The 13,588-nt window shown below is 35.8% G+C and overlaps 1 protein-coding gene across 1 annotated transcript in view; it reads left to right on the top strand.

Annotated features, from left to right (window-relative positions):
- The first annotated feature begins 3 nt into the window (after positions 1–3).
- LOC127848694 (protein phosphatase 1 regulatory subunit 12A-like) overlaps positions 4–13,588 on the top strand; it is a 123,131-nt gene continuing 109,546 nt past the window's right edge. Inside the window, exon 1 of the mRNA XM_052381285.1 lies at positions 4–305. Within this exon, the coding sequence (XP_052237245.1) occupies positions 57–305 (249 nt within the window). The 5' untranslated portion in view covers positions 4–56. The remainder of the gene's footprint in view (positions 306–13,588) is intronic.

Raw genomic sequence — 13,588 nt, 5'->3', positions numbered from 1 at the left:
AAGATCTCGTACAGAACGTGAATTTGCGTAATTTGCATATTTTCAGTCGAGCTGTCATGGCGGACGATAAAACATTTACAAATGCTATAATAAAAAGGCAAGAACAATTAACAAGATGGGAAGATTCCGATACAAACAAATGTCCACCGCATACGTTAAAGAAAGACAAAAAAGTGCAATTTCAAGACGGTTGCATATTTCTCGCCGCTTGTTCGAGCGGGGATCGCGACGAAGTGCAAGTTTTACTAGATCGGGGAGCGGATATAAACACAGCTAACATAGATGGCCTGACCGCATTACATCAGGTATATTACCATTTTTGGTCATATTCCACTTACTGCTTTTAAGCCAATTTGCTTTATGTTCAGAAATGGTACACGTGAAAACAATGAAATAACAATTTGACAGGTTGTTACTGGCCAAGTACAAAATGTAGGTCAAATGATGGATTTATTTCTGACAGTTCAGTTATGAACTAAATTGTAGTGATTTTAACTTTCAGAAGTGTTCATTTAGCACAAACGTCAAGTACAACAGGAACTGAAATTACACGTTTAAGGCTATAGTTATACACATGACCATTTTGAGTTACGCACATTGTTTCTTTCATAACTTAATATTTTGTTGTTATTTGTAGATCTAAAGAGTACATAACATTTTTCTCAGAATTTGTAGGAATAGGGTCCCTTAACTAAAGTAAGTGGCCATAGGCACCTTCTTAATAAGATTTCTTGATGTTTGTGGGTTAAATCTAATTTACCTGTAATATATTTGTGTTGGCCTTACAATTTGGTAGTTGCAAGTTGAATGCCTTGTTAGATCTAATTGCTTTCTAAGACCTTTCTCGAAACCTAACAGTGCCAATTTTTTCCAGCCAATTTCTAATTTGTCAACGCTGTGTGTTAAACGCTTACAAAACCAAGTATTAACTATTTTTCAAAAACCCGTGCGCTTGAGTCAGCAAATCGACCAATCATAAAAAGTTGAAAGTTAACATCGCTCAGAGATCTTTTTTTAAAAAGGTATAGTAACAACTTAAAAACAGAATGAACTTGCGTCATAAATTAAACATTTTAATTCAAGCTTAAAATTAGCCGATTAAAACCATTCTGTTTACTGTAGACCCACAGACTTGTGACCAAAATAAATTGGACCTTTCTCAAATATAAAAATGTGACAAAAAATCACCAAAACTGAACTAAGCCATCAATATTGTTTGTGTAATTTTCACTTTATTTTCTGAATCATTCCTAAACTACAAAATGCACTGACAGTTTGCACCGGTGTGTCAATTATGAGTCAAATGTAGTAGGAGTCAGTTTTAGTACAACTAACGAGAAAGCCGATGAGAACCTATTTTTATTAGCTCGGAGAAAACCCAAGGTATTGTCATAGCCAGCTCGTTGTGTTGTCCCCCGTCCGTGTCGTGCTAAAGCCTTACCATTTTGTTAAGGTTTTGAACATTGGCTCCAAAATCAAATTGCTTCCACCTACAACTTTGAAACTTCATGTCAGTGATTTTTTTTCCTTCTTTATAAAGTACCGGTAAACGGCACTTTCCCAATTATGAAAAAACTACAAATTTCCCAATTGCTGTCCAAAAAATTCCCAATTCAGGTAAAAAAAATAAAATGTTTTTTGTTTTTTTTGTTGGGAAAATGCAACATTTAGTTAGTTTCCCTATGCAGCTCTATGGCTTAAACCTAGGTTAATATAATATTGACAGCTTGAAAACACTTAGTTATCAATTTTAAAGTATTTGGGAGCATAAGATCAAATACACCAATTTCCCAATTTGACGAGTTTTCACGACTCGATTTTTCCCAATTTTCAGGTTTTCACGACTCAATTTTTTCCAATTGGACCAGTATGGGTACTTTTCCCAATTGGACAAAAAATATCGCTGTATATGTAGATGCACCTTTATGAGTTCTACACGCCACACCCATTTTGGGTCACTAGGTCAAAGGTCAAGGTTACTGTGACCTTTAAAAAAATCTGACAAGCTTTCATATATTCAAAACTGCACACGTAGCCGAGCGTGGCACCCTTTATACGGTGCTCTTGTTAATTTATTGTCATCGATTATAAGGTGTGACAAATCTGGGTCTGTTTAGAAATGACATATACTATACATGTAGTGACACCTGTATGGGCACAATGTTGCGTTTATTTTAAGTATATCATATCCTTAAATTTTTAAAATTGCATACGCTGAAATTACATTGATAGCAGTCGCCCGCAGCAGTTAATGTTGGGTTAGGGAAGGCAGCCCCCTCCCAACCCATGCGAAAGACCTCGGACATTTCCGATAAAATTTGCTGAGGTATGATATAATTCCGGAAACTGTCAGACCTCGTGTCCGACAAAAAGAACTATGTAAAATGTGTTTTAGTTAAATATGAAATATGTTTTAAAAAAAGGGATTGGTTTATCTGTATTTTACTTCGATCGATAATTTAACTATTAAATAACACGGATTTTACCAGTCAAACTTGCTATTTTTGCTGGTGACGTAACAAACTCCAAGCGCGATTCTTAGAACCAGTCAAATATTGCACCTGGTTTGTATTGATCAAACAGCTCAGCAGGGTTAACTGGCGATCATTATTTTTGGTTGATTTCAGTCTTGAAGTTAGCGTTTATTGCAGATTGATTTACAAGAAATCACAGTTTTAAAATTTGCGAAATATCCAAAGGTAATTAAACAGTCCATGAAAGACGGTGTCGGGTATCATCATCACACCTATTTACCATAAACAATTGCTTAAACAACAATTGTTCCTTATGAGAAGTTACATGTAAATGCAAAGGGTGAGCAATTAATTACTTATGGCAAGTAAGTTGTGAAAACAATATTATACCCGTTACAAAATGAATTTTTCTACGGCCACGTGATATTATTTAAGTCCCTTTGTACGCTGCCACATCTGCACCATTCACTTTACATGATGCCATGTAAAACCCGTGTTTTGTTAAGAGCGCGAAATTGTTGCTGACAGAGTAAAGTTCTACGCAAGGACAGCGTGCATGTCAAAACAGACCATGTGGCGTAACTACGGTAAATATTGACGTGCAACTCGGTACATTTAGTATTATAAAATGAAAAAATACATCGGAATTAATGCACACAATGAGATAATATTGACACATTGAAACTTAGAAAAAAAAACTAAATTTACGAATAATAAATTAAATTAAAGTCGCTCATTAATTGGTCGTTATAACCAAATATGAACATTGCTAGATGCTCGCACATCGCGTTACTTGATTTACGCATGTTCAATGGGAATTATCCCATCCAAACATTAAACAAATCAGCATCAATACTGGTCATATTTTGGTTTTGAACATTGAAATCGCAATAATACTGGATTATAGAGTAATGGATAGTGTTTGAACATGTATGTATCCAGCGATCAACACATAGGATAGGTTTACTAAAATATTCATTGAAATACAATTTGGACTTCCAACTGTATTATCTGGGACGTCCAAAATTTAAGGCTTGGAAGTCAGAACTTCCAACTTTTCAAAGCTAGTGGACTTGGCGCTAAATTAATATTTTCATAGAACTGTTTTAAATTTAGTTTATATTTTATTGTATTTAGAATAATTAAACGTTGTGAATGTCATAATAATACAAATAAGCTCTATAAAAGTTGTTTTTAACCAGGTTTTCCGAAGGAAAAAACTGGTTATTAGATTGGCGAATGCGGGCGGGCTGGCGGAATAAGCTTGTCCGGGCCATAACTATGTCGTTCATTGTCAGATTTTAAAATCATTTGGCACATTTGTTCACCATCATTGGACGGTGTGTCGCGCGAAATAATTACGTCGATATCTCCAAGGTCAAGGTCACACTTTGAGTTCAAAGGTCAAAAATGGCCATAAATGAGCTTGTCCGAGCCATAACTATGTCGTTCATCGTCAGATTTTAAAATCATTTGGCACATTTGTTCACCATCATTGGACGGTGTGTCGCGCGAAATAATTACGTCGATATCTCCAAGGTCAAGGTCACACTTTGAGTTCAAAGGTCAAAAATGGCCATAAATGAGCTTGTCCTGGCCATAACTATGTCATTCATTGTGAGATTTTAAAATCATTTGGCACATTTGTTCACCATCATGGGACGGTGTGTCCCACGAAAGAATCACGTCAATATCTCCAATGTCAAGGTCGCCACGACTAAAAATAGATTTAAAAAAAAAAAAAATTACAAAGGGGGTTAATTTTTTTTGGTCATTTCAAAAGTTCAGTTTGAGTTTTCTCCCTTTATCAGATTTTTTTTTCACAATGAAAACCTGGTTTTGTGACAATTTTGTCCCTTGTTTATTGTTTGGTTTAAGAAGAACAAAGTCCGGTAAAATCTGGTGAGGTCCGGTAAGTTTGTAAAGTTATCGGACCTCATGACTTGCACGATTTTTTTGTCTTTCGCATGGGTTGCCCCTCCATATGTTGAAATTATTAAAAAATAAAAATTATGACGTTATTTGGTGCAATATGCAGTCTTCACGATAGTTCATTTTATCCACTAGCCATTTGGGCTACTGGAATGATAAAGACAAGTAGCCCAGCAGCAAAATTACTAGCCCAAAGTAAATTTGTTAAAATATACACCCTGTTAAAGGGTTTCATCTTTCAATAGCAGTTAATCTATTAAAAGTAAAATTGTATCCAGGGTATGTTAACTGTAAAGCCTATTGCAAAAACAATTGCAACACAATATAACAAGTCAATGTAATTATGTCCTTTATTAATTATAAGTATTTAACATGTGATAAACAACTTCTTCGTTCATCTAATCATCACTGCAATCCTGGAGATCCTCTTAGTCAGAAACCATATCCTGTAAAACAAGCAACCTGATAGTTATTTTCCAGAAGTTTACTTGACAAGTGCAAGCATAGATGGCATACTTTCATACATGTTGGCTTTTTTCTTATGCTGTGTTTTTAAGCGTAGCTTATTAAACTCTGTCTTACAGAAGTAGCTTCTCCTTCATCACTGATTTTTTACCACTTTTCTTGAAATTCACGTTTCCGTGATTTTTCATAGTCATTTGTTGACTTACGATCAGAAGTGGGCAGTTTCTTGCCAGGCTTCGCTCCAGCTACGTATTTAAGCATTATGCAGCCTTATGCCCGTAGAGACTTACAGTACAGCCAAAGCGGCACAAACATAATCCGCGGCTACGCCACGGCCAGATTATTAGTCCGCGGCGGCCGAAATCGTGTGTTCACGCGGCGTATCGCCGTGGCACTCGGCATCGATCCGCGCAACGACGCCGAGTCTGTATTAACCAAGCGTACTTTCGCAGAGTAAATCCGCCGCATACGTACGCGGCGGATCGAGTGAAAAGATATCCACCTACATGTACATACATGTATGTGTAGCGTAGAATTAATTACGCGCAACTGTTTATGTTTCGTTCGATTATCATTATTAAATTTGTAATCCGAAACACACTTCCGAATTTTAATGCTAACGCGTCCTTTGGCAAATTCTAGCGTCAAATAAACAGTGCTAAAATATCCTTTGTTTCATAAAAAGCCCGCGAAAATTATGCAGACATGTAGAACGTCGTTTGGAAAGTTTGGGTGTATTTTGTGTTGTATAAATACATGAACATCACGTCAGGCGTAAATCGCGTGTTCAGTGGAGAAAAAAAACGCCCCGATTAGACGTTATTTCATCATCTCTATAAATAGTAACAAATGCCAAAATGTATTTGATACTTAAGGAAATATCAAGAATGTTTGTGTATCGTAAATATTAACCAGCATTTGCTTTAAAACTGGAATATACGGGATTATCGGGTAATTAGTAGCGATATTAACTGTATAATATGAACAAAATAAAACGTGTTTATATACGCATATTCAAACAATAGTTATAATAAGCTGATAATTAACAAAACTACAAATACGTCGTCACCGTCTTGATTATTGATGTGGCTTCAAACTGCTAATTTTCTCAGCTAAAATATAATAGCGGAATCAACATGCAATTAATTTATAAATCCACCATATGCTGGAGCCTTGACCACTTGTATGTGCGAAAACATAATTACGTGACCTTGTTTATTTGTGAAATACATACGCTACGGGCGGGAAACAAACTTAATAATTGGCCAGACACATTAACCATGCTTACATGTATATGCTAATACAATCCGCGCACAATAAATTTATTATGATTTTAATTATTATTATAATTGTTCTTTCAAAATTTGTTAACTACATGTAACTAATAATTAAAAAAATAATAATTTCATGATCGCATCGACTCGGCATCATGTCGCGGACCGCGGCATGCCTCGGCGGACAGATGCGAAGTTTCGCGGCGAAATGCGACTTGCCGCCGCATACTGACGCGGCTTCAACGACTGACGCGGCATCGACTCGTTTCGCCTTGCCGCCGCGGATCGCGAAATACGTTTGTTCCGCTTTGGCTGTACTGTACAACTTTGGAAATAAACACACAAACAAGGTTACAAAGTAAAACGATGTTTATTCCGGAAATGCAAGCCGCGTACGTCGATAAGTTTACTTAAGCAGAAAACACATCAGCATGACGTGTGCCAATAGTGAATAACCAGTCTAAATTGTTCACCACGTGGCCTGTGTTACAACTCGAAAATGACCGCTGAATGTATGGACCAATCGGAACGCGTTTAAATCTCGTATTTTAGGCGAAGTTGAAGGAAGTTGTGTCGGAAATCTTCGCGAAGTACTCACAAAATAATGACTTTTATCACACTTAAAAATGAAACAATATTGATACACGGAATTTCTACTGGCCCGACGGGCGTACAATATGGCAATTTTAATAGGCCCGAGCTATAATTTTCACGCCCAGGCCAACGGGCGTGCGCTTATTTCGCAGACTGAATATGAGATAACCACGTAATCCGCACGCTCCAATTCGGAGCCTGGGAATAACTACTGATGAGGAAGGAAACTGTGTGTCATGTGTATCGCCCATCTTATTGCCTTAAAGGTCAAGACGACACTTAGAGGTTTATATAATGTGTGTTTTTCGCTTGGCGTTTTCGGAGAAAACCAGAGGTATTGTCAAAGCCAGCTCGTCGTGTTGTCTGCCGTCCGACGTCCGCGTTGTGCTAAAACCTTAACATTTTGTTAAGGTTTTGAACATTGGCTCTAAAATCCAATTGCTTCCACCTACAACTTTGAAACTTCATACAGTACACTCCACGCGTTTTCCCCAAAAAACGCGCTCCCTCTGCGGGTTTTTTCTGCTAGTGAGTGTTCACGCGGCGTTGGAAGAGCGAGGTGAACTCGATGAAACGCTCGGCGTTACGCCGCGTTCGCTAATTCCCGCGGCGTGTATTACTTTAGGCTAGTCGGTAAATGCAGACACCTTCCGTTCTTATAAGTGATCGCCGCGCAACGCCGCGTTAGCAGTGTGCTACTGGGCATGCCAAAAAATAAAAACATTGTTCTAATAAATTGTTTAAATACTGTAGTACATGTATAAAAAGATAATTGTATAGAAAATTAATACGTATAAAAATTATGTTTTTTAATTCACAGGTACGTCTACAATATGAATTAGTCTAATATAATACATTTGACAAATTAATATTTAAATCATAACACATACGACACACGAATAAATGTTCCGTAAAATTTCCAAATGAGAATAATAATTAGTAATCCGAAACACACTACGATTTTTAATTGTTAACACGACGTTTACAAATGCTTCCAATATACAGTCATGTATATTTCCCGACAAAAGCGCGCGAAAATTATGCTGCAATGTACAAGGTCAAGGTACAATGTATACTCCTGCAAAGCGTGCGTGTATTGATTTTTTTGATACAAACTTTGTAGCGCAGAGAACATTGTTGATTTCGGTTAAAAGTTTCTTTGGTATTTATTAACGAAATTATATCGCGAATAAGTTGATATTTCCTCTAAAATAATTTCAAATCGAACACGCCGAATCTTTATCGTTACGGTATTTTAGTAGAGTAATTATTTTAACACTAATTGTACTGTAAACTAATTACAGAAGACATCTGGGCGGAACTGGATTTTAAGTGTTTGACGTTATGAAAACACGCAAAGCTTGTCTACTGACCTATTGTGTAGACTGCTGTATTCGGTGTTTTGACAAAAGGGATTAACATGTGTGAATGTCACTCTGCCGATTTGGTCCATAATTACTGGTAAACATTGTTTAGAATGTCGACGCAACAAGAATACAACTGTGAATATTAAATGCAATTATCAACTCATTAGTTACCACCTTTTAGCAATCAATGGAATAACCTACAAACAAAGAGAAAATCAATGCATTAGCGAGCAGAGAATAGACTTTGTTCCGACAATTAAACCATTCCTTATGCATTCGTTGAACGTGTTTACTTGAGTAAGTTATGCCTTTAGACAGGAAGCGGCTTTTCTTTGATTACGTCAAACTGTCAATTCACACAGATTTGCGAGATTTTTAGGGTCCTTGGTCATTTGTATACATGTTCAGTATAGAAAATCACCTGCTAACATGAAAACTTTGGATTAAATTATCAAAATAAAAACAATGTTGCAAACTGTGTTTATATTAATTGGTAAGTATTAGTTAAAAGACGACGTTTTGTGTGTCGTAAATCAACGAGTTTTCTATACAACCACAACTACTTCTACAACCACGTCGGGATCGATCTATCTTGGTTGTTTTTTTTAATTGTAAATATTATACTACATGTACATGTATGTACTTGTAATAAATGTAATTTTATTTGAAAATCAGGAAGTCAAACAAAATTAAATTGATCGTTATCTCGTAAAACGCAGAGTTTCCCCCGCGTTGCCAACGCCGAGGGCCGCCGCGTCGGTTTATCAGTTTTGCCGATCGTTAACCGCCGCGTCCAAAATCATGCAAACGCCGCGTATAGCGGGATTTTCTTAATCTCCCTCCAGGTCGAAACCCACGGAGTATGGAGGGAAATTGGGGAAAACGCGTGGAGTGTACTGTATGTAGATGCACCTTGTTGAGTTCTACACGCTGCACCCATTTTTGGGTCACTAGGTCAAAGGTAAAGGTCACTGTGACCTTTAAAAAAAAAAATCTGACAAGCTTTCATTTATCAAAAACTGCACCCGTAGCCGAGCGTGGCACCTGTTATGTGGTGCTCTTGTTATATTAATACCATATAAGTTTCTTACATGCCATGAGTCTTAGTGGCATGTTTATCAACCTTCTCACTGACTCAAACATCAATATTATATGTAAAAATGTGTATATATTATTACAATATAAGTCTAATTGTCATGTGTTTCACCTGACTCATAGCCTCAAAGGTCACGATGACACGTAAGAAGTCAAAATTCAAATTTGACCATAAACAGCTTGTTTGTGACAGAAGCGCAGTTTTGAGACAAAAGTATATTGTTGGGGTTATCTTTGCAAGATTGACACATGTCTTGTTTGATACTTGTATTTGTATTTTTGTTCAATTTCTTTGCTTTTCTTTCAACGTATTTTAGTATAGCTATTGATTCTAACCTGGCGCAGTCATAAATATTTATATGACTGCCTTGTGCTGAGTCTTAGATCTATTTTTGGTAGATGTCATTTGCATTATCACATGACTTTTCACTTGCCAAAACAGTTGTTTTCCATTGTGTAACAACTGCTGCCAATAAATTGAAGTGAAATTTGAAAACAGAAATTAAAATCCATATGTGTACATAATGTATATCTAAACAGCTAGAATTTAACAAGATACAAGCTTCCAAACAACATTTTATAACATTGTTTTGGCATAGTAAGGCAATTTTTTTCAGACGTCAATATTCCCGACTTTAAAATTAATGCTCTTTGAATCACTTTGACTTAAGTCCTTAATTGCCAAGACTGTTGGTGTAAAATTTACAATCAATTGTTGTAAAAAACAAAGCCAAATGTTTTAAAAAAAAAGACACATTGTCAAGATTATAAGATCCTATAATAAATCCCACCCCAGGGCTTTTCATCAGGAAATTAGGAAGAGGCCCTAGCCTTTCAAATTGGAATTTCATGCGCAATAAATGCTCATTTTGGGAAGGCCGTGTTTTAAAGTTTTTGAAACAGGGTCTTTTTCATTGTGAAGACGTATTAAAAGACACATTGTGGTGCATTCTTAATCATATTAGAGCTCATTGCTTTCAATCTGGGTGATGCCCAATATGTCTAAGTAAAAAAAATAAAAAATCTTGTTTACAATTTGGGAAATTCCTCTATCAATTTTGGGAACAAATGACCTTATTTTCAATTGGGAAGGGGCCGAATTTCGGCCCCTGCCCCTGTTATATAAGGGTGAAAAGCCATGCACCCAATCTCTTTAGGAAGTACTTTATTGCTTTTCTAGTCCAAAATCAACCACAGTCCCCTATCCTTAATTTTGATCAAGTCAGTGTTTGATTTAGTAATTATAGTTTATGTCAAGAGTACACAATTATGGGACTGCACACACCCCTATTGAGTGCAGGCAATCATGTGCCATCGTAAAATTTTACTGACAAATTTCTATTTTAATGTCAGATTTTTAACATTTGCAATGTTGTGACCTTTGCTTTGTATGCTTACGGTTAATTATACGAGTTTCGTTAATTCTAAAAATGGTTGTACTTGAATTGCACTACACAGTAGATGGCCTAAGACACCAAGATGATATCAGAAGTGGAGATCTTGTAAATCTTGTGTATTGTATTGTAAACAAAAACAGAGAGTACTTGTCTATTGATGAGGCAGGGTTAGAATGTTAAGTGGTCTCCTATAGTTTAACAATAGTTTGATACACTACTTGTCATAATAATTTTTAATGCTAAAGCATTTAAACGCTGAGAATTGTGTGCTTTTTTGCAAAAGTTTTTTATGACTGTTAACCTCTAAGACTTTTCAAATTGATGCATTTTAAATGTACATCAGATTTATAGCACTTTACAAAATCGCTTGATTGACGGTCCTGAGGGGCGATATTCATTTCCATTAGCATGTTTTGTGAAAATGTCGACTGGTGAAATATTGAAATTATCATTTGTCTAAGGTTGTTTGTCCAAGGTTTTTAAGTCTATACCCTATCAGTTATTCCCACAGGTTTTATTCAGATGCCCTGGGTGGATGTAGGTGGGTTAGGGACTAAGGTTTGGAGATGAAGCCTTTAAAACTTGAATCTTGTAAGAAATGTCTCCAATTAAATTTAAAACCAAATAAATATCAAACTGGTAGAGGTTTAAATTGTCAGAACAGAATCCTGATCAGTATCTAAGGCTTGGAAATGAAGCCTTTAAAAAACTTGAATTTAGTAAGAAAGGTCATTAATTAAATTAAATTTTCTGAGGGACTTCAAATGCGTTAAAATAGGTATCTAAGTGGTAAAGGGTAAAAAGCAAAGTCTGGTAAATGTTGATGACAAAAAAGCTCAAGAATTTTATAAATACAATGTTTGCCATTTTTCTTAAATCTCAAGCAAATGTATGCATATGTTACTATTTGAAGATTTCATTAAATAGATTTCAAACTGCATAATTGCCAGAATGGCTTGTTGCAGTTCCTGAAAGATACAATTATCAGTTATTTTAACATTTCAAGCGCTCTGGGGACTTTGATCTAAAAAATCAAGCACCCTGGAAAGGGACTGTTGAATGGCCTGTGAAAAACACTGTAAGGCCATAGAAAATAAATAACTAGATTCTCATCCAACTTTTGGGGAAAATTGGGGCGGTAGGGTGGGTTTTATTTTTTATTTGTCATTTTATGTGTCGGACCTATATATATATAAGTAATAAAATGTTCACTAATTTGTTGGTTTATATGCATAACGCCTATATGTATGTAAAATTATATAGAATAAAAGAAAAACATAATCAAAATTTGACTATTGTGTTCTATTTTACCCTTTTAATATCATGTTAAACATATGACATTATCATTCAATAAAACATTGACTTAATAAAACATTGACTAGACAAAGTATTAAAGAAAATACAAATCTGAAACAGAACCCTTTACATTATTTTTTCAGTATGACTAAATCATTGATTAAAACATGGTATGCATTCCAGTGCTCCAGCTAGGATTTAAAAAGGGCAGGGCGACTTTTTTGCCAAAAGGGCACTTTCGAGTGCGCGGGCTTTTCTGTAATGCTTCCACATGCATTTTAATTTATATGTTATTAATAATTGTTAGAATATATTATTCCCATTATTATTAAACCATTTAAATATAATGTCTACAAAATGAAATAAATTAGTTACTTGTAATGTAATAAGAGATTTATCAATTATCATATGTAAAAAAAAATATCATTTTTTTATGGGAGGGGGCGGCAGGGAGGAGGTTTAGGAGGGCAGGGTGGAGGTTCGGGAGGGCAGGGCGGAGGTTCGGGAGGGCAGGACGGGGCGCCCTCAAATTTAGGCCTAGCTGGAGCACTGCATTCAATAGACAGCACTTACTGTTTCAAGTTCAGTTTGTATTACATGTAATTGCATAAAGATGTTGAGAATGAAGATGGTACACATTTAATATGGGAAGTTACAGGGGTGTCTCCCATTCTAAAGTCAATACAATTTCCTCGACAGCTGACAGTTTAACTAACTGTAACATTGGGTGACACCTTTGTCAATTCTAATTAATTTCGGCCAACAAAGGCACAGACGATTTTTGGGTGGTCAACTTTCAATGGGGCTTGATCATACGAACCACAAACGAACTCATCGTACAGGTCCGCGAGAGTTAAAGTTTCTGCACAGTTTTACACCCCGTACCAATCTTTTACGGTTGTAACTGTTTCTACACTTCAAAATAAAAAACATTTTGTTGTTGTTTTCGCTCGATCACTTAAATTTCAAACAACGCTCAGAGGGGGTAATCACATGATTTCGTCCTCAGTATTTTGGGGCTCGAATTTTTTTTACGGATTTTTTTTTTAAAATAAAAAATGTTTGGGCGGGGTGATATTTGATGGGCGGGCGGGGATGAGAATCTAGGAATTTATTTTCTATGGCCTTAGTGTTTTGCAGTTATCGAAATATTGTAAAATCATTGATAGTTGTTGAATACAATTTTGTGGTCTTTGAAAGTGACTATTTTGTCGACACATACATTCATGATTTCTAAATTCGGCAAAAAAAATATGTTAGGAATTATCTTTGGTCATTTTTTGATGGGTTGGTATTATTTGTCTGTGATAAATCAATAAAAAAGAAATATATCTAAGCAGATAAACACCAACTAAATTTCCAAATTTTAGTAAAAATGATACGATTTTTTGTACCCATAGAGCCCCATACCCGTCCAAAATTGGTTAAAAGAAACACTTGCAGGCATAATTGTTCTTTTTTTAGTCACTGGTTTTGCTGATAGCAACCATTAGCTTTTTTTATCACAGGAATGTCAATCGCTAAATGACCGCCTCTATCCTGGACTTACAATTTATTGCTGGCCTATTCCATTGAAAGCCCTAAAGCTTATTAACAATGTCGATTTGAATTGAAGCAGAATCCCGCTTTTTATGCAAGCATTTTGCAATTTAGTCACTTGACTGTCGAAAATTATCTTCATGGCATGGTTTTTA

The sequence above is a fragment of the Dreissena polymorpha genome, chromosome 10 (genome assembly GCF_020536995.1).
Source record: "Dreissena polymorpha isolate Duluth1 chromosome 10, UMN_Dpol_1.0, whole genome shotgun sequence".
In the NCBI taxonomy this organism is placed as follows: domain Eukaryota; kingdom Metazoa; phylum Mollusca; class Bivalvia; order Myida; family Dreissenidae; genus Dreissena; species Dreissena polymorpha.
This window is presented reverse-complemented; position numbering and strand designations above follow the sequence as displayed.